We start from the raw sequence: 26,489 nt of genomic DNA, 5'->3' as shown, positions 1-26,489 counted from the left end.
ACGATGTCCCTGTGAACACACCAAACACCCTTCCAGTACACACCCCACCAGGCCTGGGTTCACACACCCCACCAGGCCTGGGTTCACACACCGCACCAGGCCTGGGTTCACACACCCCACCAGGCCTGGGTTCACACACCGCACCAGGCCTGGGTTCACACACCCCACCAGGCCTGGGTTCACACACCCCACCAGGCCTGGGTTCACACACCGCACCAGGCCTGGGTTCACATACCCCACCAGGCCTGGGTTCACACACCCCACCAGGCCTGGGGTCACATACCCCACCAGGCCTGGGTTCACACACCGCACCAGGCCTGGGTTCACATAACGCACCAGGCCTGGGTTCACATACCCCACCAGGCCTGGGTTCACACACCGCACCAGGCCTGGGTTCACACACCCCACCAGGCCTGGGTTCACACACCCCACCAGGCCTGGGTTCACACACCCCACCAGGTCTGGGTTCACACACCGCACCAGGCCTGGGTTCACATACCGCACCAGGCCTGGGTTCACATAACGCACCAGGCCTGGGTTCACATAACGCACCAGGCCTGGGTTCACATACCGCACCAGGCCTGGGTTCACACACCCGACCAGGCCTGGGTTCACATACCGCACCAGGCCTGGGTTCACATGCTATTAGAAATCTTTCAAATACTTTTAGTGTTTGCTTTTGTCTGTCTAGAGTACCAGGTGGGAGGGGTTTAGAGTATTGGGACTCTTCTATTGGTCCATTAAGCCAGGCAAGCTCAATCAAGCGCAGATTAACTACAGTGCGAAAGTATTCGGCCCCCTTGAAATTTGCGACCTTTTGCCACATTTCAGGCTTCAAACATAAAGATATAAAACTGTATTTTTTTGTGAAGAATCAACAACAAGTGGGACACAATCATGAAGTGGAACGACATTTATTGGATATTTCAAACTTTTTTAACAAACCAAAAACTGAAAAATTGGGCGTGTAAAATTATTCAGCCCCTTTACTTTCAGTGCAGCAAACTCTCTCCAGAAGTTCAGTGAGGATCTCTGAATGATCCAATGTTGACCTAAATGACTAATGATGATAAATACAATCCACCTGTGTGTAATCAAGTCTCCGTATAAATGCACCTGCACTGTGATAGTCTCAGAGGTCCGTTAAAAGCGCAGAGAGCATCATGAAGAACAAGGAACACACCAGGCAGGTCCGAGATACTGTTGTGAAGAAGTTTAAAGCCGGATTTGGATACAAAAATATTTCCCAAGCTTTAAACATCCCAAGGAGCACTGTGCAAGCGATAATATTGAAATGGAAAGAGTATCAGACCACTGCAAATCTACCAAGACCTGGCCGTCCCTCTAAACTTTCAGCTCATACAAGGAGAAGACTGATCAGAGATGCAGCCAAGAGGCCCATGATCACTCTAGATGAACTGCAGAGATCTACAGCTGAGGTGGGAGACTCTGTCCATAGGACAACAATCAGTCGTATATTGCACAAATCTGGCCTTTATGGAAGAGGGGCAAGAAGAAAGCCATTTCTTAAAGAGATCCATAAAAAGTGTTGTTTAAAGTTTGCCACAAGCCACCTGGGAGACACACCAAACATGTGGAAGAAGGTGCTCTGGTCAGATGAAACCAAAATTGAACTTTTTGGCAACAATGCAAAACGTTATGTTTGGCGTAAAAGCAACACAGCTCATCACCCTGAACACACCATCCCCACTGTCAAACATGGTGGTGGCAGCATCATGGTTTGGGCCTGCTTTTCTTCAGCAGGGACAGGGAAGATGGTTAAAATTGATGGGAAGATGGATGGAGCCAAATACAGGACCATTCTGGAAGAAAACCTGATGGAGTCTGCAAAAGACCTGAGACTGGGACGGAGATTTGTCTTCCAACAAGACAATGATCCAAAACATAAAGCAAAATCTACAATGGAATGGTTCAAAAAATAAACATATCCAGGTGTTAGAATGGCCAAGTCAAAGTCCAGACCTGAATCCAATCGAGAATCTGTGGAAAGAACTGAAAACTGCTGTTCACAAATGCTCTCCATCCAACCTCACTGAGCTCGAGCTGTTTTGCAAGGAGGAATGGGAAAAAATGTCAGTCTCTCGATGTGCAAAACTGATAGAGACATACCCCAAGCGACTTACAGCTGTAATCACAGCAAAAGGTGGCGCTACAAAGTATTAACTTAAGGGGGCTGAATAATTTTGCACGCACAATTTTTCCGTTTTTGATTTGTTAAAAAAGTTTGAAATATCCAATAAATGTCGTTCCACTTCATGATTGTGTCCCACTTGTTGTTGATTCTTCACAAAAAAATACAGTTTTATATCTTTATGTTTGAAGCCTGAAATGTGGCAAAAGGTCGCAAAGTTCAAGGGGGCCGAATACTTTCGCAAGGCACTGTATTTTCAATGACTTTGAATAGTATTTGAACCCAGGTCTGTGCTTCACCATGCCTGCTAAATACAGCAGGAATAATACTCATAGAATGGCATTCTATTATTGTACCTGTACACTGAAGAATGACATCTTCCTCTTTGAAAAGTGGATCAGTGAACACAGACTTGTTGGAGTGGGATACCCTATAACAGGTATACAGTAACTTCAGATATAACAAATATCCCCTCCTACCGTATATCCCCTCCTACCGTATATCCCCTCGTACCGTATATCCCCTCGTACCGTATATCCCCTCCTATCGTATATCCCCTCCTACCGTATATCCCCTCCTACCGTATATCCCCTCCTACCGTATATCCCCTCCTACCGTATATCCCCTCCTACCGTATATCCCCTCCTACCGTATATCCCCTCTCCGCTTCACCCTCAGTAGAAAATTCAAACGGTGGGTCAGAAAACCCCTGGTTTAACCCTTCAATTGTCCATCACCATGACAGGCGGTGACCCTAGCTGTAACAATGCTTTAGTGTAAATCACGTTGACCCTTCACTACATGCCTGGTACTGAGGTCCAAGCCTGTGGTCCTACCTGTGGACTGGAAGACGCCAGGGTTGCACTGGCAGTATCTCTGGGCGAAAGCCTCCATCATGCGGTCGATCTTCTGGGCCTCGCCAGGCAGCCGGAAGCTCCACAGGAACTGTCTGTTAGGGGAGGAGAAAGAGAGGTCAGTCAGCAATACCATCTTTCAACTACTAACTTTGGCTAAATACCAAATGGCACTCTATTTCCTACGTAGTGCACTTCTTTTGACCAGTAGGTTGATACACATATCTAGATGACTAAAAGCCTCTGTTATCTACTGATGAGGGTGTGAAAGTGGGACCATTGTTTCTCATGTAAAGTAAGTAAGCCTTGTCTGAGCCAGAACAACTCCTGTTTGCTTGATCTAACTTAGTGAAATGCACTGACTGGAAGTCTCTAATCTAACTTAGTGAAATGCACTGACTGGAAGTCTCTTTATCTAACTTAGTGAAATGCACTGACTGGAAGTCGCTATGGTTAAGAGTTTCTGCTAAATGACCAACATGTAAACGGTCAAAAGTAGTGCACTCTATAGGGAATTAGGCTGCCACATTTGGGACAGATGCTAACTTGTGGTAGCCATACTAATTTAGCCCTGCAGTTCTCTTCTGTCTTGGTAGATGTGTTTTCTTAACGTGTCTTCATTTTAACATTGGTGGGGTGTAACAGCTCAACTACTATCTAATAACTATTCTGTGAAGTGCTGTATTACAGTGTGTCGGGGCTGGTATCAGTGTGTCAGGAAGTAAGCAGCCTTCCACAAGTCAGGGCTAATACTGGAACAGCTCATAGAAGCAGGAGTCTATCTCGTGTTTCTGTAGACTGAAGCAGGTGTATAGGTACACTCCCTGGAAAAGATCCTAGTCTACTTCCTGTTTCTGTAGTGAGGCAGCTTGATGTACAGGTACACCCCATAGACAGGACGCTAGTCTACTTCCTGTTTCTGTAGAGAGGCAGCTTGATGTACAGGTACACCCCATAGACAGGACGCTAGTCTACTTCCTGTTTCTGTAGTGAGGCAGCTTGATGTACAGGTACACCCCATAGACAGGACGCTAGTCTACTTCCTGTTTCTGTAGAGAGGCAGCTTGATGTACAGTTACACCCTCTGGACGCTAGTCTACTTCCTGTTTCTGTAGTGAGGCAGCTTGATGTACAGGTGCACCCCATAGACAGGACGCTAGTCTACTTCCTGTTTCTGTAGAGAGGCAGCTTGATGTACAGATACACCCTCTGGACGCTAGTCTACTTCCTGTTTCTGTAGTGAGTACAGGAAAAGGAGGACCGAGCACGCCCCCATTCTCATCGACGGGGCTGTAGTGGAGCAGGTTGAGAGCTTCAAGTTCTTGGTGTCCACATCACCAACAAACTAGAATCCAAACACACCAAGACGGTCGTGAAGAGGGCACGACTAAAAGCCTATTCCCCCTCAGGAAACAAAAAAAATGTAGCATGGGTTCTGAGATCCTCAAAAGGTTCTACAGCTGCAACATTGAGAGCACTGGTTGCATCACTGCCTGGTACGGCAATTGCTCAGCCTCTGACCGCAAGGCACTACAGAGGGTAGTGCGTACGACCCAGTACATACCTGGGGCAAAGCTGCCTGCCATCCAGGACCTCTACACCAGGCGGTGTCAGAGGAAGGCCCTAAAAATTGTCAAAGACCCCAGCCACCCCAGTCATAGACTGTTCTCTCTACTACCGCATGGCAAGTGGTACCGGAGTGCCAAGTCTAGTACAAAAAGGCTTCTCAACAGTTTTTACCCCCGAGCCATAAGACTCCTGAACAGGTAATCAAATGTCTACCCAGACTATTTGTATTGTGTGCCCCCCCTCCCAACCCCAACTATACATTTACGTACATACTACCTCAATTGGCCCGACCAACCAGTGCTGTTTGATGTAGAGGTAGGAGGTACACCTCCTAGACAGGATGCTAGTCTATATCCTGTTTCAGTAGTAAGGCTGTTTGATGTAGAGGTACACCTCCTAGACAGGATGCTAGTCTATATCCTGTTTCAGTAGTAAGGCTGTTTGATGTAGAGGTACACCTCCTAGACAGGATGCTCGTCTATATCCTGTTTCAGCAGTAAGGCTGTTTGATGTAGAGGTACACCTCCTAGACAGGATGCTAGTCTATATCCTGTTTCAGTAGTAAGGCTGTTTGATGTAGAGGTACACCTCCTAGACAGGATGCTAGTCTATATCCTGTTTCAGTAGTAAGGCTGTTTGATGTAGAGGTACACCTCCTAGACAGGATGCTAGTCTATATCCTGTTTCAGTAGTAAGGCTGTTTGATGTAGAGGTACACCTCCTAGACAGGATGCTAGTCTATCTCAAGACCTCACAAGTGTGCGCTGTTGTATTGTGAATATTGTCATTCATAAAAAAACATATGGTCCCTATAGGAGCTGTCCCTATGAGCTGTCCCTATAGGAGCTGTCCCTATAGGAGCTGTGCCTGTGTGAGATGATTTAATGGAAGAGAGAGATATAAACTGTTTAAAGGTTTGGCAGTGACACAATAACCCAAATATCTAATGATTAATAGCAACGTTAGGTATATGACACTGCTATATCAGGAGGATAATGACAATGTTAGGTAACTATAGGACAATGCTATATCAGGAGGATAATGACAACGTTAGGTAACTATAGGACAATTCTATATCAGGAAGAGGTTTTGATAGAAGTCTGTGCTTTGTCTCTCTGGAGAGTCAGAGACGTTTTGAGTGTGTGTGTGTGTGTGTGTGTGATTTGTAGAAGCAATTTGTACGGGGAGGGCGGGGGGGGGTTGGTTATAAAGCCCCACTGGGAGGCTCTTACCTCAGGGCCTGAATGGTTATAAAGCCCCACTGGGAGGCTCTTACCTCAGGGCCTGGATGGTTATAAAGCCCCACTGGGAGGCTCTTACCTCAGGGCCTGGATGGTTATAAAGCCCCACTGGGAGGCTCTTACCTCAGGGCCTGGATGGTTATAAAGCCCCACTGGGAGGCTCTTACCTCAGGGCCTGGATGGTTATAAAGCCCCACTGGGAGGCTCTAACCTCAGGGCCTGGATGGTTATAAAGCCCCACTGGGAGGCTCTTACCTCAGGGCCTGGATGGTTATAAAGCCCCACTTGGAGGCTCTTACCTCAGGGCCTGGATGGTTATAAAGCCCCACTGGGAGGCTCTTACCTCAGGGCCTGGATGGTTATAAAGCCCCACTGGGAGGCTCTAACCTCAGGGCCTGGATGATTATAAAGCCCCACTGGGAGGCTCTAACCTCAGGGCCTGGATGGTTATAAAGCCCCACTGGGAGGCTCTAACCTCAGGGCCTGGATGGTTATAAAGCCCCACTGGGAGGCTCTAACCTCAGGGCCTGGATGGTTATAAAGCCCCACTGGGAAGCTCTTACCTCAGGGCCTGGATGGTTATAAAGCCCCACTGGGAGGCTCTAACCTCAGGGCCTGGATGGTTGTAAAGCCCCACTGGGAGGCTCTTACCTCAGGGCCTGGATGGTTATAAAGCCCCACTGGGAGGCTCTTACCTCAGGGCCTGGACCAGGTTCAAGTCGGTGAATTCATGGAGCTCCACAAAGTCATGGAGGACCTGGAGGTTGAACTCATCTCTGTAGGGAAAATAATAGAATTTGTTTAGTAACGATTTTCTGAAATCATTGTTCAATTATTTGAGTGTAGAGACACAGACACAAAAAATGACAAACACACAGACATTTAGACACAGGGCCAGACACACAAATGCTCGTACACACACACGTATGTATATGCTCACACAATCAATAAAAACTGGGGGAGGGACACACACACACACGGTAACACCTCTAGAATGACATCACTCTTCTTGACATCTGTGGCCTTTGGAGTTAGTGATACTCCCCCTGAGATAGACAGGAGGCCTCCCAGGACCTATCCCTGACAGGGTCAAAACCAGCTCTGCCCTGGGGGATTCCTGACCAATCAGGGAGAGCACACACACAGTCTGCCCCTCCCCCAATGGAATCAGAAATCTCTTTATACCAATTGGACAGAGCAGAGCATCCATGACGATATCTGGGTGGTGTTCATGACCTAATAAACACAACTCAGCTCTCCATTTCCTGGTCTGGTTTGTCGACTAGCCGACCACACCCAGGCTGTAGCACTATAAGTTAGGCAATGCACCCAGGTAATAACACACACAACGCACATACATTGGGTGTTGCCTGTTATATGGCTTTAAATTAATATAAAAGATGGTATTTCTTCAGGAGAGACTCAACTTTTACAGTTTTTTTCAGCTTCAGTCAACATTCCAGGATTTTTAGGTACTTAACATTATTTAGAATGGATGAAGTGGAAATCAAAGTCAGACAGACTGTGAAGGAATCAACGTCTCTGTTTTGAGGTCTGAGGATCTAGATGTGGATCTAATAAAGGGCGTTGGGGGGGAAGGCCGTTGAGGGGGAAAGGGGAAGGGCCGTTGGGAGAAAAGGGGAAAGGGCCGTTGGGGGAAAAGAGCCGTTGGGGGGAAAGGGCCGTTGGGGGGAAAGGGCCGTTGGGGGGAAAGGGCCGTTGGGGGAAAAGGGAAAAGGGCCGTTGAGGGAAAAGGGCCGTTGGGGGAAAAGGGCCATTTGGGGGGAAAGGGCCGTTGGGAGAAAAGGGCCGTTGGGGGGAAAGGGCCGTTGGGGGGAAAGGGCCGTTGGGGGAAAAGGGAAAAGGGCCGTTGGGGGAAAAGGGCCGTTGGGAGAAAAGGGCCATTGGGGGAAAAGGGGAAAGGGCCGTTGGGGGGAAAGGGCCGTTGGGAGAAAAGGGGAAAGGGCCGTTGGGGGGAAAGGGCCGTTGGGGGAAAAGGGCCGTTGGGGGGAAAGGGCCGTTGGGGGGAAAGGGCCGTTGGGGGGAAATGGCCGTTGGGGGGAAAGGGAAAAGGGCCGTTGGGGGAAAAGGGCCGTTGGGAGAAAAGGGGAAAGGGCCGTTGGGGGAAAAGGGCCGTTGAGGGAAAAGGGCCGTTGGGAGAAAAGGGCCATTGGGGGGAAAGGGCCGTTGGGGGAAAAGGGAAAAGGGCCGTTGGGGGAAAAGGGCCGTTGGGAGAAAAGGGCCGTTGGGGGGAAAGGGCCGTTGGGGGAAAAGGGCCGTTGGGGGAAAAGGGCCGTTGGGGGAAAAGGGCCGTTGGGGGAAAAGGGCCGTTGGGAGAAAAGGGGAAAGGGCTGTTGGGGGAAAAGGGCCGTTGGGAGAAAAGGGCCATTGGGGGGAAAGGGCCGTTGGGGGAAAAGGGAAAAGGGCCGTTGAGGGAAAAGGGCCATTGGGAGAAAAGGGGAAAGGGCCGTTGGGGGGAAAGGGCCGTTGGGGGGAAAGGGCCGTTGGGGGGAAAGGGCCGTTGGGGGGAAAGGGCCGTTGGGGGAAAGGGCTGTTGGGGGAAAAGGGCCGTTGGGGGGAAAGGGCCGTTGGGGGGAAAGGGCCGTTGGGGGGAAAGGGGAAAGGGTCGTTGAGGGGAAAGGGCCGTTGGAGGAAAGGGCTGTTGGGGGGAAAGGGCCGTTGGGGGGAAAGGGCCGTTGGGGGGAAAGGGCCGTTGGGGGGAAAGGGGAAAGGGTCGTTGAGGGAAAAGGGCCGTTGGGGGAAAAGGGAAAAGGGCCGTTGGGGGAAAAGGGCCATTGGGGGGAAAGGGCCGTTGGGGGGAAAGGGCCGTTGTGGGAAAGGGCCGTTGGAGGAAAGGGCTGTTGGGGGAAAAGGGCCGTTGGGGGAAAAGGCTGTTGGGGGGAAAGGGCAGTTGGGGGAAAAGGGAAAAGGGCCGTTGAGGGAAAAGGGAAAAGGGCCGTTGAGGGAAAAGGGAAAAGGGCCGTTGGGGGAAAAGGGCAATTGGGGGGAAAGGGCCGTTGGGGGGAAAGGGCCGTTGTGGGAAAGGGCCGTTGGGGGAAAAGGGCCGTTGGGGGGAAAGGGCCGTTGGGGGGAAAGGGGAAAGGGTCGTTGAGGGAAAAGGGCCGTTGGGGGAAAAGGGAAAAGGGCCGTTGAGGGAAAAGGGCCGTTGGAGGAAAGGGCTGTTGGGGGAAAAGGGCCATTGGGGGGAAAGGGCCGTTGGGGGGAAAGGGCCGTTGGGGGGAAAGGGCCGTTGGGGGGAAAGGGCCGTTGGGGGGAAAGGGCCGTTGGGGGGAAAGGGCCGTTGAGGGAAAAGGGCCGTTGAGGGAAAAGGGCCGTTGGGGGGAAAGGGCCATTGGGGGGAAAGGGCCGTTGGGGGGAAAGGGCCGTTGGGGGGAAAGGGCCGTTGGGGGGAAAGGGCCATTGGGGGGAAAGGGGAAAGGGCCGTTGGGGGGAAAGGGCCGTTGGGGGAAAAGGGCCGTTGAGGGAAAAGGGCCGTTGGGGGGAAAGGGCTGTTGGGGGGAAAGGGCCATTGGGGGGAAAGGGAAAAGGGCCGTTGGGGGGAAAGGGCCGTTGGGGGGAAAGGGCCATTGGGGGGAAAGGGCCGTTGGGGGAAAAGGGCCGTTGGGGGGAAAGGGCTGTTGGGGGAAAGGGCCGTTGGGGGGAAAGGGGAAAGGGCCGTTGGGGGAAAAGGGCCGTTGGGGGAAAAGGGCCGTTGTGGGGAAAAGGGCCGTTGGGGGGAAAGGGCCGTTGGGGGGAAAGGGGAAAGGGCAGTTGGGGGGAAAGGGCCGTTGGGGGAAAAGGGCCGTTGTGGGGAAAAGGGCCGTTGGGGGAAAAGGGCCGTTGAGGGAAAAGGGCCGTTGGGGGGAAAAGGGCCGTTGGGGGGAAAAGGGCCGTTGGGGGAAAAGGGCCGTTGGGGGAAAAGGGCCGTTGGGGGAAAAGGCCGTTGGGGGGAAAAGGGGAAAGGGCCGTTGGGGGAAAAGGGCCGTTGGGGGAAAAGGGCCGTTGGGGGAAAAGGGCCGTTGGGGGAAAAGGGCCGTTGGGGGAAAAGGGCCGTTGAGGGAAAAGGGCCGTTGTGGGGAAAAGGGCCGTTGTGGGGAAAAGGGCCGTTGTGGGGAAAAGGGCCGTTGTGGGGAAAAGGGCCGTTGGGGGGAAAAGGGCCGTTGGGGGAAAAGGGCCGTTGGGGGAAAAGGGCCGTTGGGGGAAAAGGGCCGTTGTGGGGAAAAGGGCCGTTGGGGGGAAAAGGCCGTTGGGGGGAAAAGGGGAAAGGGCCGTTGGGGGAAAAGGGCCGTTGGGGGGAAAAGGGCCGTTGGGGGAAAAGGGGAAAGGGCCGTTGGGGGGAAAGGGCCATTGGGGGAAAAGGGCCGTTGTGGGGAAAAGGGCCGTTGGGGGAAAAGGGCCGTTGAGGGAAAAGGGCCGTTGGGGGGAAAAGGGCCGTTGGGGGGAAAAGGGCCGTTGGGGGGAAAAGGGCCGTTGGGGGAAAAGGGCCGTTGTGGGGAAAAGGGCCGTTGGGGGGAAAAGGGCCGTTGGGGGAAAAGGGCCATTGGGGGGAAAGGGCCGTTGGGGGGAAAGGGCCGTTGTGGGAAAGGGCCGTTGGAGGAAAGGGCTGTTGGGGGAAAAGGGCCGTTGGGGGAAAAGGCTGTTGGGGGGAAAGGGCAGTTGGGGGAAAAGGGAAAAGGGCCGTTGAGGGAAAAGGGAAAAGGGCCGTTGAGGGAAAAGGGAAAAGGGCCGTTGGGGGAAAAGGGCAATTGGGGGGAAAGGGCCGTTGGGGGGAAAGGGCCGTTGTGGGAAAGGGCCGTTGGGGGAAAAGGGCCGTTGGGGGGAAAGGGCCGTTGGGGGGAAAGGGGAAAGGGTCGTTGAGGGAAAAGGGCCGTTGGGGGAAAAGGGAAAAGGGCCGTTGAGGGAAAAGGGCCGTTGGAGGAAAGGGCTGTTGGGGGAAAAGGGCCATTGGGGGGAAAGGGCCGTTGGGGGGAAAGGGCCGTTGGGGGGAAAGGGCCGTTGGGGGGAAAGGGCCGTTGGGGGGAAAGGGCCGTTGGGGGGAAAGGGCCGTTGAGGGAAAAGGGCCGTTGAGGGAAAAGGGCCGTTGGGGGGAAAGGGCCATTGGGGGGAAAGGGCCGTTGGGGGGAAAGGGCCGTTGGGGGGAAAGGGCCGTTGGGGGGAAAGGGCCATTGGGGGGAAAGGGGAAAGGGCCGTTGGGGGGAAAGGGCCGTTGGGGGAAAAGGGCCGTTGAGGGAAAAGGGCCGTTGGGGGGAAAGGGCTGTTGGGGGGAAAGGGCCATTGGGGGGAAAGGGAAAAGGGCCGTTGGGGGGAAAGGGCCGTTGGGGGGAAAGGGCCATTGGGGGGAAAGGGCCGTTGGGGGAAAAGGGCCGTTGGGGGGAAAGGGCTGTTGGGGGAAAGGGCCGTTGGGGGGAAAGGGGAAAGGGCCGTTGGGGGAAAAGGGCCGTTGGGGGAAAAGGGCCGTTGTGGGGAAAAGGGCCGTTGGGGGGAAAGGGCCGTTGGGGGGAAAGGGGAAAGGGCAGTTGGGGGGAAAGGGCCGTTGGGGGAAAAGGGCCGTTGTGGGGAAAAGGGCCGTTGGGGGAAAAGGGCCGTTGAGGGAAAAGGGCCGTTGGGGGGAAAAGGGCCGTTGGGGGGAAAAGGGCCGTTGGGGGAAAAGGGCCGTTGGGGGGAAAAGGGCCGTTGGGGGGAAAAGGCCGTTGGGGGGAAAAGGGGAAAGGGCCGTTGGGGGAAAAGGGCCGTTGGGGGAAAAGGGCCGTTGGGGGGAAAAGGGCCGTTGGGGGAAAAGGGCCGTTGGGGGAAAAGGGCCGTTGAGGGAAAAGGGCCGTTGTGGGGAAAAGGGCCGTTGTGGGGAAAAGGGCCGTTGTGGGGAAAAGGGCCGTTGTGGGGAAAAGGGCCGTTGGGGGGAAAAGGGCCGTTGGGGGAAAAGGGCCGTTGGGGGAAAAGGGCCGTTGGGGGAAAAGGGCCGTTGTGGGGAAAAGGGCCGTTGGGGGGAAAAGGCCGTTGGGGGGAAAAGGGGAAAGGGCCGTTGGGGGAAAAGGGCCGTTGGGGGAAAAGGGCCGTTGGGGGGAAAAGGGCCGTTGGGGGAAAAGGGGAAAGGGCCGTTGGGGGGAAAGGGCCATTGGGGGAAAAGGGCCGTTGTGGGGAAAAGGGCCGTTGGGGGAAAAGGGCCGTTGAGGGAAAAGGGCCGTTGGGGGGAAAAGGGCCGTTGGGGGGAAAAGGGCCGTTGGGGGGAAAAGGGCCGTTGGGGGAAAAGGGCCGTTGTGGGGAAAAGGGCCGTTGGGGGGAAAAGGGCCGTTGGGGGGAAAAGGCCGTTGGGGGGAAAAGGGGAAAGGGCCGTTGGGGGGAAAGGGCCGTTGGGGGAAAAGGGCCGTTGGGGGGAAAAGGGCCGTGGGGGGAAAAGGGCCGTTGGGGGAAAAGGGCCGTTGGGGGAAAGGGCCGTTGAGGGAAAAGGGCCGTTGGGGGGAAAAGGGCCGTTGGGGGGAAAAGGGCCGTTGGGGGGAAAAGGGCCGTTGGGGGGAAAAGGGCCGTTGGGGGAAAAGGGCCGTTGTGGGGAAAAGGGCCGTTGGGGGGAAAAGGGCCGTTGTGGGGAAAAGGGCCGTTGGGGGGAAAAGGCCGTTGGGGGGAAAAGGCCGTTGGGGGGAAAAGGCCGTTGGGGGGAAAAGGGGAAAGGGCCGTTGGGGGAAAAGGGCCGTTGGGGGAAAAGGGCCGTTGGGGGAAAAGGGCCGTTGGGGGAAAAGGGCCGTTGGGGGAAAAGGGCCGTTGGGGGGAAAAGGGCCGTTGGGGGAAAAGGGGAAAGGGCCGTTGGGGGGAAAGGGCCGTTGAGGGAAAAGGGCCGTTGTGGGGAAAAGGGCCGTTGGGGGGAAAAGGGCCGTTGGGGGGAAAAGGGGAAAGGGCCGTTGAGGGAAAAGGGCCGTTGGGGGAAAAGGGCCGTTGGGAGAAAAGGGCCGTTGGGGGGAAAAGGGGAAAGGGCCGTTGAGGGGAAAGGGCCGTTGTGGGGAAAAGGGCCGTTGTGGGGAAAAGGGCCGTTGGGGGAAAAGGGCCGTTGGGGGGAAAAGGGGAAAGGGCCGTTGAGGGAAAAGGGCCGTTGTGGGGAAAAGGGCCGTTGTGGGGAAAAGGGCCGTTGGGGGGAAAGGGCCGTTGTGGGGAAAAGGGGAAAGGGCCGTTGGGGGAAAAGGGCCGTTGAGGGAAAAGGGCCGTTGTGGGGAAAAGGGCCGTTGGGGGGAAAAGGCCGTTGGGGGGAAAAGGGGAAAGGGCCGTTGGGGGAAAAGGGCCGTTGGGGGGAAAGGGCCGTTGGGGGAAAAGGGGAAAGGGCCGTTGGGGGAAAAGGGCCGTTGGGGGGAAAGGGCCGTTGGGGGGAAAAGGGGAAAGGGCCGTTGGGGGAAAAGGGCCGTTGGGGGGAAAGGGCCGTTGGGGGGAAAGGGCCGTTGGGGGGAAAGGGCCGTTGGGGGGAAAAGGGCCGTTGGGGGGAAAAGGGGAAAGGGCCGTTGGGGGGAAAAGGGCCGTTGGGGGAAAAGGGGAAAGGGCCGTTGGGGGGAAAGGGCCGTTGTGGGGAAAAGGGCCGTTGTGGGGAAAAGGGCCGTTGGGGGGAAAGGGCCGTTGGGGGGAAAGGGTCGTTGGGGGGAAAAGGGCCGTTGGGGGAAAAGGGGAAAGGGCCGTTGGGGGGAAAAGGGCCGTTGGGGGAAAAGGGGAAAGGGCCGTTGTGGGGAAAGGGCCGTTGTGGGGAAAGGGCCGTTGTGGGGAAAAGGGCCGTTGGGGGAAAAGGGCCGTTGGGGGAAAAGGGCCGTTGAGGGAAAAGGGCCGTTGTGGGGAAAAGGGCCGTTGGGGGGAAAAGGCCGTTGGGGGGAAAATGGGAAAAGGGCCGTTGGGGGAAAAGGGCCGTTGGGGGAAAAGGGCCGTTGGGGGAAAAGGGCCGTTGGGGGAAAAGGGGAAAGGGCCGTTGGGGGGAAAGGGCCGTTGTGGGGAAAAGGGCCGTTGGGGGAAAAGGGCCGTTGGGGGAAAAGGCCGTTGGGGGGAAAAGGGCCGTTGGGGGGAAAGGGGATGTGCCTAACCTGACAGAGGAAAGTATGTGATCTGGAAATGGGACATCTTTGACAGGAAAGAAGTGACGTCCTTCTGAACCACACAATACACACAGAAACATAAACATGACAAACACACACACACCCCCCCTCCTCCTGACACAACCACATAAAGAGACGTAGCATGCATCTTGCCCCCACTGACCTCTCCCCAAGGTAGTCTCCGATGGCTGTCTTGTTTAGCCCCTCCCCCTTGTACAGGAACTGGGCGATGTCAGAGCTGGTGTGCTTAAGCAGGTCGTTCTCAATCAGGAACTTAATCCCCTGAGAAAATACAACATATATCCCGTGTCAGACCCTCGTTACAACGGGGGCGTTCCAGGTCGTATTGTTTGTAGCCGTGCGGCACATATCAAAAGATTGAAATCATATTTTAGCTAAATCGGGGGTGATCCCGACCGAGACTCAAACACGGGTACGATCCATACCATAATGTCAAGAGGTTGGAACCTCCTGATTGATGAGGTTGCTAGGCGTTTGGTTAAGGTCACTACAATTGTTATTGTGGTTCCTGAAACGTCAAACACTTCTCCACACCTTCTCCAAAACCCACAACCTGGAACAGCACAACTATATCAAACCCACAGGACACATTCAGAATGTCTATTTCCCTCCAATTCAACTCTGAACCTGGAAGCCAGTTGCATTGCCTTGTTTCCTTGTTCCCCTCTAACCAGGGACTGATTTAGACCTGGGACACCAGGTGGGTGGAATAATGATCAGTTAGAACAGAACCAGCAGGATCTGGACCTCGTAGGGTCAGATGTGAATAACCCTGGGCTGGGATTCCCAAACGCATCGTAGCACTAAGATCTTCTTTCGTGCATTTAGTTTGAATAGAATGAAGACGATGTTGGTGCTACGATGCTTTTGGGAAACCAGCCCTGGTCTGTTTGATACTCACCTTTTTAGGGTCCATGTTGAATTTCTTTCGGCCCATGGCCACTTGTTTGTTCCTCTGCATGTTTTTCCTGCAACATTAAATCAAATAGAATCCAATTCAATTGTATTTGTCACATACACGGAACCAACAACGCAAAGTAAGAAAATATTTGCTAAATAAACTAAAGTAAAAGAAAAAAGTAACACAATAAATAACAATAAGGAGGCTATATACAGGGGGTACCGGTACTGAGTCAATGTGAGGGGGTACATGTACTGAGTCAATGTGAGGGGGTACATGTCAGGAGTCAATGTGCGGGGGTACCGGTACTGAGTCAATGTGAGGGGGTACATGTACTGAGTCAATGTGAGGGGGTACATGTCAGGAGTCAATGTGCGGGGGTACCGGTACTGAGTCAATGTGAGTGGATACCGGTACTGAGTCAATGTGAGGGGGTACATGTACTGAGTCAATGTGAGGGGGTCACGGTACTGAATCAATGTGAGGGGGTACATGTACTGAGTCAATGTGAGGGGGTACATGTACTGAGTCAATGTGAGGGGGTACATGTACTGAGTCAATGTGAGGGGGTACATGTCAGGAGTCAATGTGCGGGGGTACCGGTACTGAGTCAATGTGAGGGGGTACATGTACGGAGTCAATGTGAGGGGGTACATGTACTGAGTCAATGTGAGGGGGTACATGTACTGAGTCAATGTGAGGGGGTACATGTCAGGAGTCAATGTGCGGGGGTACCGGTACTGAGTCAATGTGAGTGGATACCGGTACTGAGTCAATGTGAGGGGGTACAGGTACTGAATCAATGTGAGGGGGTACAGGTACTGAGTCAATGTGAGGGGGTACAGGTACTGAGTCAATGTGAGGAGGTAAAGGTACTGAGTCAATGTGAGGAGGTAGAGGTACTGAGTCAATGTGAGGGGGTACCGGTACTGAGTCAGTGTGAGGGGGTAGAGGTACTGAGTCAATGTGAGGGGGTACAGGTACTGAGTCAATGTGAGGTGGTAGAGGTACTGAGTCAATGTGAGGGGGTACCGGTACTGAGTCAATGTGAGGGGGTACCGGTACTGAGTCAATGTGAGGGGGTACCGGTACTGAGTCAATGTGAGGGGGTACCGGTACTGAGTCAATATGAGGGGGTACTGAGTCAATGTGAGGGGGTACAGGTACTGAGTCAATGTGAGGGGGTACCGGTACTGAGTCAATGTGAGGGGGTACCGGTACTGAGTCAATGTGAGGGGGTACAGGTACTGAGTCAATATGAGGGGGTACAGGTTCGTCCAGTTAATTCAGGTAATATGTACATGTAGGTAGGGGTAAAGTGACTATGCATAGATAATAAACAGAGAGTAGCAGTAGTGTAAAAAGGGGGTCAATGCAAATAGTCCGGGTAGCCATTTGAATAATATGAAATGAATTAGAGATTATTATTGTATCCCCCATCTGTGATGCTGTCAGGGCTGGTTTCCTGGATACAGATGACATTGGAGCAGTTTTAACTGCCAAGGTGATGACAAAATGTTCAATTCATGAAAGTATTATTGCACTACAAAACACTTTCAGAGGAGATATTCCATGCTCTTCAGTCCAGCACTAGACTTCACCAGGGTCTGGGAAACAGCCCCACCAATAAGTGTTTGTGTGATGCCATGTAAATATTTTCATTTCAAATCACACACATTGATCTCCATCATCTATTTACTCATCTCACATTGGGTCAATATTATGTGTTCGTTCACTTATTAGTTAAAATAATACTTTCATGAATTGAACATGTTGTCATCACATTGGCAGTTAAAACTGCTCCAATGGGCCACTGATGACAACATTCAAGATGAAATGGTGACTCAACAATAAGCACTCTTCACTGTCACCATGCTTACGTCACCTTAACCCAGTTAGCCAAAGGTCACCAGACTTCCTCTTTGATGAATTATTTCCCCCAGCATTCCTTTGGCTATTGTCATTGGGAACTACAGTACTGCCCAGCGTCAGTTATAACAGATGACCACTATTGAACAGCGGCCCATTTCCAAAGCTACAGGAGTTGGTGATTCACAGAAACAGAAACAACAGTTTCACCACCTGATGGTCTTTGACACATGGACTGGTAAAGGCTCAGATGACTCTGGTAAAAGGCTCAGATGACTCTGGTAAAGACTCAGATGACTCTGGTAAAGGCTCAGATGACTCAGGTAAAGGCTCAGATGACTCAGGTAAAGGCTCAGATGACTCAGGTAAAGGCTCAGATGACTCAGGTAAAGGCTCAGATGACTCAGGTAAAGGCTCAGATGACTCAGGTAAAGGCTCAGATGACTCTGGTAAAGACTCAGATGACTCTGGTAAAGACTCAGATGACTCTGGTAAAGGCTCAGATGACTCAGGTAAAGGCTCAGATGACTCAGGTAAAGGCTCAGATGACTCTGGTAAAGGCTCAGATGACTCTGGTAAAGGCTCAGATGACTCTGGTAAAGGCTCAGATGACTCTGGTAAAGACTCAGATGACTCAGGTAAAGGCTCAGATGACTCAGGTAAAGGCTCAGATGACTCTGGTAAAGGCTCAGATGACTCTGGTAAAGGCTCAGATGACTCTGGTAAAGACTCAGATGACTCTGGTAAAGACTCAGATGACTCTGGTAAAGACTCAGATGACTCAGGTAAAGGCTCAGATGACTCAGGTAAAGGCTCAGATGACTCTGGTAAAGGCTCAGATGACTCTGGTAAAGGCTCAGATGACTCAGGTAAAGGCTCAGATGACTCTGGTAAAGGCTCAGATGACTCTGGTAAAGGCTCAGATGACTCAGGTAAAGGCTCAGATGACTCAGGTAAAGGCTCAGATGACTCTGGTAAAGACTCAGATGACTCTGGTAAAGGCTCAGATGACTCTGGTAAAGGCTCAGATGACTCTGGTAAAGGCTCAGATGACTCTGGTAAAGGTTCAGATGACTCTGGTAAAGACTCAGATGACTCTGGTAAAGACTCAGATGACTCTGGTAAAGGCTCAGATGACTCTGGTAAAGGCTCAGATGACTCAGGTAAAGGCTCAGATGACTCTGGTAAAGACTCAGATGACTCTGGTAAAGACTCAGATGACTCTGGTAAAGGCTCAGGTGACTCTGGTAAAGGCTCAGGTGACTCTGGTAAAGGCTCAGGTGACTCTGGTAAAGGCTCAGGTGACTCTGGTAAAGGCTCAGGTGACTCTGGTAAAGACTCAGGTGACTCTGGTAAAGGCTCAGGTGACTCTGGTAAAGGCTCAGGTGACTCTGGTAAAGGCTCAGGTGACTCTGGTAAAGACTCAGGTGACTCTGGTAAAGACTCAGGTGACTCTGGTAAAGACTCAGATGACTCTGGTAAAGACTCAGATGACTCTGGTAAAGACTCAGATGCTCTTTATACAACTTAGTAAATGGCCAGAGCAAACAAAAGTGTATGTCTGAAAAATAAGTGAGTGGTGGAATGGGGTGGGATCCCCCTCAACTTGAGTACCCCACGGCCCACACGCCAAAGTACCCTTCACTTCTTCCCTCCCTAGGGACCCTCCATTGTCTGCTCTACCCAAACACCTCTGCATTATTGAATAGCCCCCCCATCACGGTGGGCGTGGCTGATCAAACATTTAAAAGCACTAGTCAGTGTGTGTATGTGTATGTGGCGGTGTGATTGTGTGTGTGAGCAAGCGTGTGTGTGTGAGCACATGCCTGTGCGTGCATGTGTGTGCGTGGTGTTTTGGGGAGGGGAAGAGGGTTGGTACCATCTGGACAGTAAGGTATAAATATTTAACAACAGTCATTTGCTAGGTTAATGGAATACAAACAAAGAAGCAATTTGGACTGTCGGAGATAGGAGATGGTAAGGAACCCTGAAGAACCTTAAAAAAACCTAAGGAACCCTGAAGAACCCTAAGGAACACGGAAGAACCCTAAAAAACACAAGGAATCCTGAAGAACCACAAGGAACCCTGAAGAACCTTAAGGAACCCTAAGGAAACCTGATTCCATACTGTTACACACTCACCTCTCCTCTGTGGAACCCAGGTTCTCGATCTCACTGGTCACTTCTGCTATCTCATTCTTCAGACGCTGGAAGTTAGAGAGAGGAGGGGGTTAGGACCAAACACACAGAGCATTACGCTCAGTCTGCTGTCCCAGGACAGATTGTGAGGTTCCAGAACATTCTATTTCTCCTCCAGACCCATCAGTGCCCAGTCTGTGCCCACTGCTGCCACCATGCAGTCTCCCCATAACCCCTAACCAATACTGACACTAACCACTCCAATCTAATATCAACCGGATGTGTACGTGCCCTGCAGCAGGTCTCTCTTTCTCCCAAACACTTTCTTCTTTACAAACCACATTAAAAGGGAGGAACATTGGTGAATGACCTCCATACACAGGGAGTACAGAGCAGGACATTTGATTATTTTGGGGTTATGTTTGGGAGATTAATGGAGATATTGCAGATTCTGCCTTTTCTGACAGCTCTGTGAGAGCCCAGTTCCAGAGAGGGAGGGGAGAGGGAGGGTGACGGGCCAGACTGGCAGTCACCAGTCTCCATACGAGGGCGAAACAGGGTGGAGACTGGAGGGGGGAACTACATCATGATGGCATGGGGGACACAGCTAATAAAGAGAGGGTGTGAGATCTCTCGTCCTCCTGCGTTGTCATCACAGCCAGCCAGACCAGGGGATGCTAGAGTGTCACATGGACCATGTTACTGAGAATGACCGGGGTCACCAGACACACCACAGAGGTCACCAGACACACCACTGAGGTCACCAGTGCTTTGCGCTCTTGGTAAGACTAGCCTGGATAAATAAAGGTAAATGAAAGGAAAGATAAGATACCATGGAGAGGCAACGTTAACTTGTAGTGTAAGAAATGCATGTATTAATTAACCTCCCTGCCTTGATATGAGCTTCACTGACTGACACAGTAGATGAAGGGTGGATGAAGGACTCTGCATGTCTCATGGGAACTTAGCTAACCCCATTCTGGCTGGGTGTGTGAGGAGTGACACCAAATGAAATGATCTAGTCATTTGACAGCTCTTAATGCTCTTCCAAGACCTGGGTTCAAATAATATTTGTCTTTCAAATTCCTTGCTCAATCAAACACTCCTAGTATTTGACAGAAAAACAAATCCTATTTGACCCAGGTCCCTTGACCCTATTTATCTACTGTTAGTCGCCCTACTGCTCACACTCCCAGTCAACCACTAACTAGTCCACATACAACTAGCTAGGCTTCATCTCAACATAGTCAGGTTACTGAAGGGTGTCCTGCAATTTGTGGGGGGAAAGGCCACATTCTTCATGGGCCATAATATCTGGAGGATATATTCAGTCTCTTTGCAGTGAAGGGCATCTGGAGGATATATTCAGTCTCTTTGCAGTGAGGGACATCTGGAGGATATATTCAGTCTCTTTGCAGTGAAGGGCATCTGGAGGATATATTCAGTCTCTTTGCAGTGAGGGACATCTGGAGGATATATGCAGTCTCTTTGCAGTGAGGGGCATCTGGAGGATATATTTAGTCTCTTTGCAGTGAGGGGCATCTGGAGGATATATTCAGTCTCTTTGCAGTGAGGGGCATCTGGAGGATATATGCAGTCTCTTTGCAGTGAGGGGCATCTGGAGGATATATTCAGTCTCTTTGCAGTGAGGGGCATCTGGAGGATATATGCAGTCTCTTTGCAGTGAGGGGCATCTGGAGGATATATTCAGTCTCTTTGCAGTGAGGGACATCTGGAGGATATATGCAGTCTCTTTGCAGTGAGGGACATCTGGAGGATACACACACACACACCTCTCCTCCTCCACACACACATCTCTCCTCCTCCACACACTAACCTCTCCTCCTCCACACACACACCTCTCCCCCTCCACACACACACACCTCTCCTCCTCCACACACACACACACCTCTCATCCTCCACACACACACCTCTCATCCTCCACACACACCTCTCCTCCTCCCCACACACACCTCTCCTCCTCCACACACACACCTCTCCTCCTCCCCACACACACCTCTCCTCCTCCACACACACACCTCTCCTCCTCCACATACACACCTCTCCTCCTCCACACACACACACCTCTCCTCCTCCACACACCCACACCTCTCCTCCTCCACACACCTCTCCTCCTACACACACACACACACCTCTCCTCCTCCACACACACACCTCTCCTCCTCCACACACACGCCTCTCCTCCTCCACACACACGCCTCTCCTCCTCCCCACACACCTCTCCTCCTCCACACACACCTCTCCTCCTCCACACACACCTCTCCTCCTCCACACACATCTCTCCTCCTCCACACACACCTCTCCTCCTCCACACACACACCTCTCCTCCTCCCCACACACACCTCTCCTCCTCCCCACACACCTCTCCTCCTCCACACACACCTCTCCTCCTCCACACACACCTCTCCTCCTCCACACACACCTCTCCTCCTCCACACACATCTCTCCTCCTCCACACACACCTCTCCTCCTCCACACACACACCTCTCCTCCTCCCCACACACCTCTCCTCCTCCACACACACCTCTCCTCCTCCACACACACCTCTCCTCCTCCACACACACCTCTCCTCCTCCACACACACCTCTCCTCCTCCACACACACCTCTCCTCCTCCACACACACCTCTCCTCCTCCACACACACACCTCTCCTCCTCCACACACACACCTCTCCTCCTCCACACACACACCTCTCCTCCTCCACACACACCTCTCCCCCTCCCCACACACACCTCTCCTCCTCCTGCACACACATCTCTCCCCCTCCACACACACACACCTCTCCTCCTCCCCACACACCTCTCCTCCTCCCCACACACCTCTCCTCCCCCTCCACACACACACACACACCTCTCCTCCTCCACACACACACCTCTCCTCCTCCACACACACACACCTCTCCTCCTCCACACACACACACCTCTCCTCCTCCCCACACACACCTCTCCTCCTCCACACACACCTCTCCTCCTCCCCACACACATCTCTCCTCCTCCACACACACATCTCTCCTCCTCCACACACACACACCTCTCCTCCTCCACACACACACACCGCTCCTCCTCCCCACACACACCTCTCCTCCTCCACACACACCTCTCCTCCTCCCCACACACATCTCTCCTCCTCCACACACACATCTCTCCTCCTCCACACACACATCTCTCCTCCTCCACACACCTCTCCTCCTCCACACACACCTCTCCTCCTCCACACACACCTCTCCTCCTCCACACACACCTCTCCTCCTCCACACACACCTCTCCTCCTCCACACACACCTCTCCTCCTCCACACACACCTCTCCTCCTCCACACACACCTCTCCTCCTCCACACACACCTCTCCTCCTCCCCACACACACCTCTCCTCCTCCCCACACACACCTCTCCTCCTCCACACACACCTCTCCTCCTCCACACACACCTCTCCTCCTCCACACACACCTCTCCCCCTCCACACACACCTCTCCTCCTCCACACACACCTCTCCTCCTCCACACACACCTCTCCTCCTCCACACACACCTCTCCCCCTCCACACACACCTCTCCTCCTCCTCCACACACACCTCTCCTCCTCCACACACACCTCTCCTCCTCCACACACACCTCTCCTCCTCCACACACACCTCTCCTCCTCCTCCACACACCTCTCCTCCTCCTCCACACACACCTCTCCTCCTCCACACACACCTCTCCCCCTCCCCACACACACTGTACCTGAATGTCTTCCAGCAGCTCTTGCTTGCGTCTGCGGATGTTTTCCAGCTCATGCTGCTCCTCAGGGGTGAGGTCATCTGGCACTGTGGGGACACAGAGAGAGAGGTTAGGTTTGGGTTATCCCAAAATACTCACAGAACACACCTTCCTGGGCCCTATCGTTCTCACTGTAGCCTACCTGTTCCCTGAGGCAGGGGAATGAGACAAACCTAGCAAAAAGAGATTGAAGGCTCTGAGTAGGGTCTGGGAGCCTAGAGAGAAAGAATGAGGAGAAAGAGAGGAAGAGAGTGACAGAGAGAAAAAACGAGGAGAAAGAGAGACAGAGAGAGAAGGAACTAACTAGAGGAGAGGGTGAGAGGTCTGTTTTGGAAGTAAGACAAATCGATAACCGACAAAAACACTGAAAGCTAAGGAGAAGATAAGGCTTCCTGCACAGCCGAGCCTTAGCCTACATTAGAAGGTAGTCAGGGGGAGAACAGTCCAAGAGAAAGACTTGACATTTCCCAGCAGTACAGGGCAGCCTGCCGGAAGCCTACTGCCCATGTTTACAAACACTCCAAGAACAGTCAAGTCCACAGCACATCACAGTGAAGCAATAAGACAGCATTTCCCCAGATTCATTTACAAGTGGGTTGTAAAGGACACACTACAACAACACCAGGAAACACTGCAACAAGCCAGAACAACCCTACCCCCTTCACACAGATAACTCCACCTGCCAGGACATGATGCCCTAGTTCAGGACTAACAGCTCCGCCTCATGTGTGACATCACATCCACCACCAACACCACAAAGGGCAACAAACAGGATGAAGGTTCTGTAATGGTCTGTGGTTCCTCCAGTTCACACTAGACATGCTCTATACTGCACTCTGGGGGATCATATCCTCTGGTATGTGTGTACCAGCTCAGTCGAAGTGAAATACAAGCCCAGGACAGCAGTGTCAGGACAGCAGTGTCAGGACAGCAGTGTCAGGACAGCAGTGTCAGGACAGCAGTGCCAGGACAGCAGTGCCAGGACAGCAGTACCAGGACAGCAGTACCAGGACAGCAGTACCAGGACAGCAGTGTCAGGACAGCAGTGTCAGGACAGCAGTGTCAGGACAGCAGTACCAGGACAGCAGTGTCAGGACAGCAGTGTCAGGACAGCAGTGCCAGGACAGCAGTGTCAGGACAGCAGTGTCAGGACAGCAGTACCAGGACAGCAGTACCAGGACAGCAGTGTCAGGACAGCAGTGTCAGGACAGCAGTGTCAGGACAGCAGTACCAGGACAGCAGTGTCATGACAGCAGTGACAGGACAGCAGTGTCAGGACAGCAGTGTCAGGACAGCAGTGCCAGGACAGCAGCGCCAGGACAGCAGCGTCAGGACAGCAGTGTCAGGACAGCAGTGTCAGGACAGCAGTACCAGGACAGCAGTGTCAGGACAGCAGTGTCAGGACAGCAGTACCAGGACAGCAGTGTCAGGACAGCAGTACCAGGACAGCAGTGTCAGGACAGCAGTACCAGGACAGCAGTGTCAGGACAGCAGTACCAGGACAGCAGTGTCAGGACAGCAGTGTCAGGACAGCAGTACCAGGACAGCAGTGTCAGGACAGCAGTACCAGGACAGCAGTGTCAGGACAGCAGTGTCAGGACAGCAGTGTCAGGACAGCAGTGTCAGGACAGCAGTACCAGGACAGCAGTGTCAGGACAGCAGTGTCAGGACAGCAGTACCAGGACAGCAGTACCAGGACAGCAGTGCCAGGACAGCAGTGCCAGGACAGCAGTGCCAGGACAGCAGTGCCAGGACAGCAGTGCCAGGACAGCAGTGCCAGGACAGCAGTACCAGGACAGCAGTGTCAGGACAGCAGTGTCAGGACAGCAGTGTCAGGACAGCAGTACCAGGACAGCAGTGTCAGGACAGCAGTGTCAGGACAGCAGTGACAGGACAGCAGTGTCAGGACAGGAGTGTCAGGACAGCAGTGCCAGGACAGCAGCGCCAGGACAGCAGCGTCAGGACAGCAGTACCAGGACAGCAATGCCAGGCCAGCAGTACCAGGACAGCAGTACCAGGACAGCAGTGTCAGGACAGCAGTGACAGGACAGCAGTGTCAGGACAGCAGTGTCAGGACAGCAGTGACAGGACAGCAGTGTCAGGACAGCAGTGCCAGGACAGCAGTGCCAGGACAGCAGTGTCAGGACAGCAGTGTCAGGACAGCAGTGCCAGGACAGCAGTGACAGGACAGCAGTGTCAGGACAGCAGTGCCAGGACAGCAGTGTCAGGACAGCAGTGTCAGGACAGCAGTGTCAGGACAGCAGTGTCAGGACAGCAGTGCCAGGACAGCAGTGCCAGGACAGCAGTAGCAGGACAGCAGTAGCAGGACAGCAGTGCCAGGACAGCAGTGCCAGGACAGCAGTAGCAGGACAGCAGTGTCAGGACAGCAGTGCCAGGAAAGCAGTGTCAGGACAGCAGTGTCAGGACAGCAGTGTCAGGACAGCAGTACCAGGACAGCAGTGCCAGGACAGCAGTGCCAGGACAGCAGTGCCAGGACAGCAGTGACAGGACAGCAGTGTCAGGACAGCAGTAGCAGGACAGCAGTACCAGGACAGCAGTGCCAGGACAGCAGTGCCAGGACAGCAGTACCAGGACAGCAGTGCCAGGACAGCAGTAGCAGGACAGCAGTGCCAGGACAGCAGTGTCAGGCCAGCAGTGCCAGGACAGCAGTACCAGGACAGCAGTACCAGGACAGCAGTGCCAGGACAGCAGTGCCAGGACAGCAGTGCCAGGACAGCAGTAGCAGGACAGCAGTAGCAGGACAGCAGTGCCAGGACAGCAGTGCCAGGACAGCAGTAGCAGGACAGCAGTGTCAGGACAGCAGTGCCAGGAAAGCAGTGTCAGGACAGCAGTGTCAGGACAGCAGTACCAGGACAGCAGTGCCAGGACAGCAGTGCCAGGACAGCAGTGCCAGGACAGCAGTGACAGGACAGCAGTGTCAGGACAGCAGTAGCAGGACAGCAGTACCAGGACAGCAGTGCCAGGACAGCAGTGCCAGGACAGCAGTACCAGGACAGGAGTGCCAGGACAGCAGTAGCAGGACAGCAGTGCCAGGACAGCAGTGTCAGGACAGCAGTAGCAGGACAGCAGTACCAGGACAGTAGTGCCAGGACAGCAGTAGAAGGACAGCAGTACCAGGACAGCAGTAGCAGGACAGCAGTACCAGGACAGCAGTGCCAGGACAGCAGTAGCAGGACAGCAGTGCCAGGACAGCAGTGTCAGGACAGCAGTGCCAGGACAGCAGTAGCAGGACAGCAGTACCAGGACAGCAGTGCCAGGCCAGCAGTACCAGGACAGCAGTACCAGGACAGCAGTGCCAGGACAGCAGTGCCAGGACAGCAGTAGCAGGACAGCAGTACCAGGACAGCAGTGCCAGGCCAGCAGTACCAGGACAGCAGCGTCAGGACAGCAGTGCCAGGACAGCAGTGCCAGGACAGCAGTGCCAGGACAGCAGTACCAGGACAGCAGTACCAGGACAGCAGTGCCAGGACAGCAGTGCCAGGACAGCAGTGCCAGGACAGCAGTGCCAGGACAGCAGTGCCAGGACAGCAGTGCCAGGACAGCAGTAGCAGGACAGCAGTAGCAGGACAGCAGTACCAGGACAGCAGTGCCAGGACAGCAGTGCCAGGACAGCAGTAGCAGGACAGCAGTACCAGGACAGCAGTGCCAGGCCAGCAGTACCAGGACAGCAGCGTCAGGACAGCAGTGCCAGGACAGCAGTGCCAGGACAGCAGTGCCAGGACAGCAGTACCAGGACAGCAGTAGCAGGACAGCAGTGTCAGGACAGCAGTACCAGGACAGCAGTATCAGGACAGCAGTAGCAGGACAGCAGTGTCAGGACAGCAGTACCAGGACAGCAGTAGCAGGACAGCAGTGTCAGGACAGCAGTACCAGGACAGCAGTAGCAGGACAGC

General features: G+C 53.5%; 1 protein-coding gene across 6 annotated transcripts in view; it reads right to left on the bottom strand.

The window, feature by feature from the left end:
• Positions 1 to 26,489, bottom strand: part of cyth1a (cytohesin 1a) — a 132,343-nt gene that overhangs the window by 19,906 nt on the left and 85,948 nt on the right. For all 6 annotated transcript variants that reach the window (XR_016486080.1, XR_016486081.1, XM_090197392.1 and 3 more), the window contains exons 2-7: positions 22,540 to 22,622; positions 18,804 to 18,868; positions 14,793 to 14,859; positions 14,034 to 14,152; positions 6,512 to 6,592; positions 2,989 to 3,101 (exon numbers count right to left, since the gene is read on the bottom strand). Coding sequence is in view for 4 of the 6 variants with exons in the window: in XM_090197392.1 (XP_090053518.1) it covers positions 2,989 to 3,101; positions 6,512 to 6,592; positions 14,034 to 14,152; positions 14,793 to 14,859; positions 18,804 to 18,868; positions 22,540 to 22,622 (528 nt within the window). In the remaining 2 variants the exon portion in view is untranslated. The remainder of the gene's footprint in view (positions 1 to 2,988; positions 3,102 to 6,511; positions 6,593 to 14,033; positions 14,153 to 14,792; positions 14,860 to 18,803; positions 18,869 to 22,539; positions 22,623 to 26,489) is intronic.

This window comes from Oncorhynchus mykiss, chromosome 13, assembly GCF_057628025.1.
Source record: "Oncorhynchus mykiss isolate SJ-2025 chromosome 13, ASM5762802v1, whole genome shotgun sequence".
Classification (NCBI taxonomy): Eukaryota; Metazoa; Chordata; class Actinopteri; order Salmoniformes; family Salmonidae; genus Oncorhynchus; species Oncorhynchus mykiss.
Note: the sequence above shows the minus strand (reverse complement) of the source record. Positions and strands in the feature narration are given on the sequence as shown.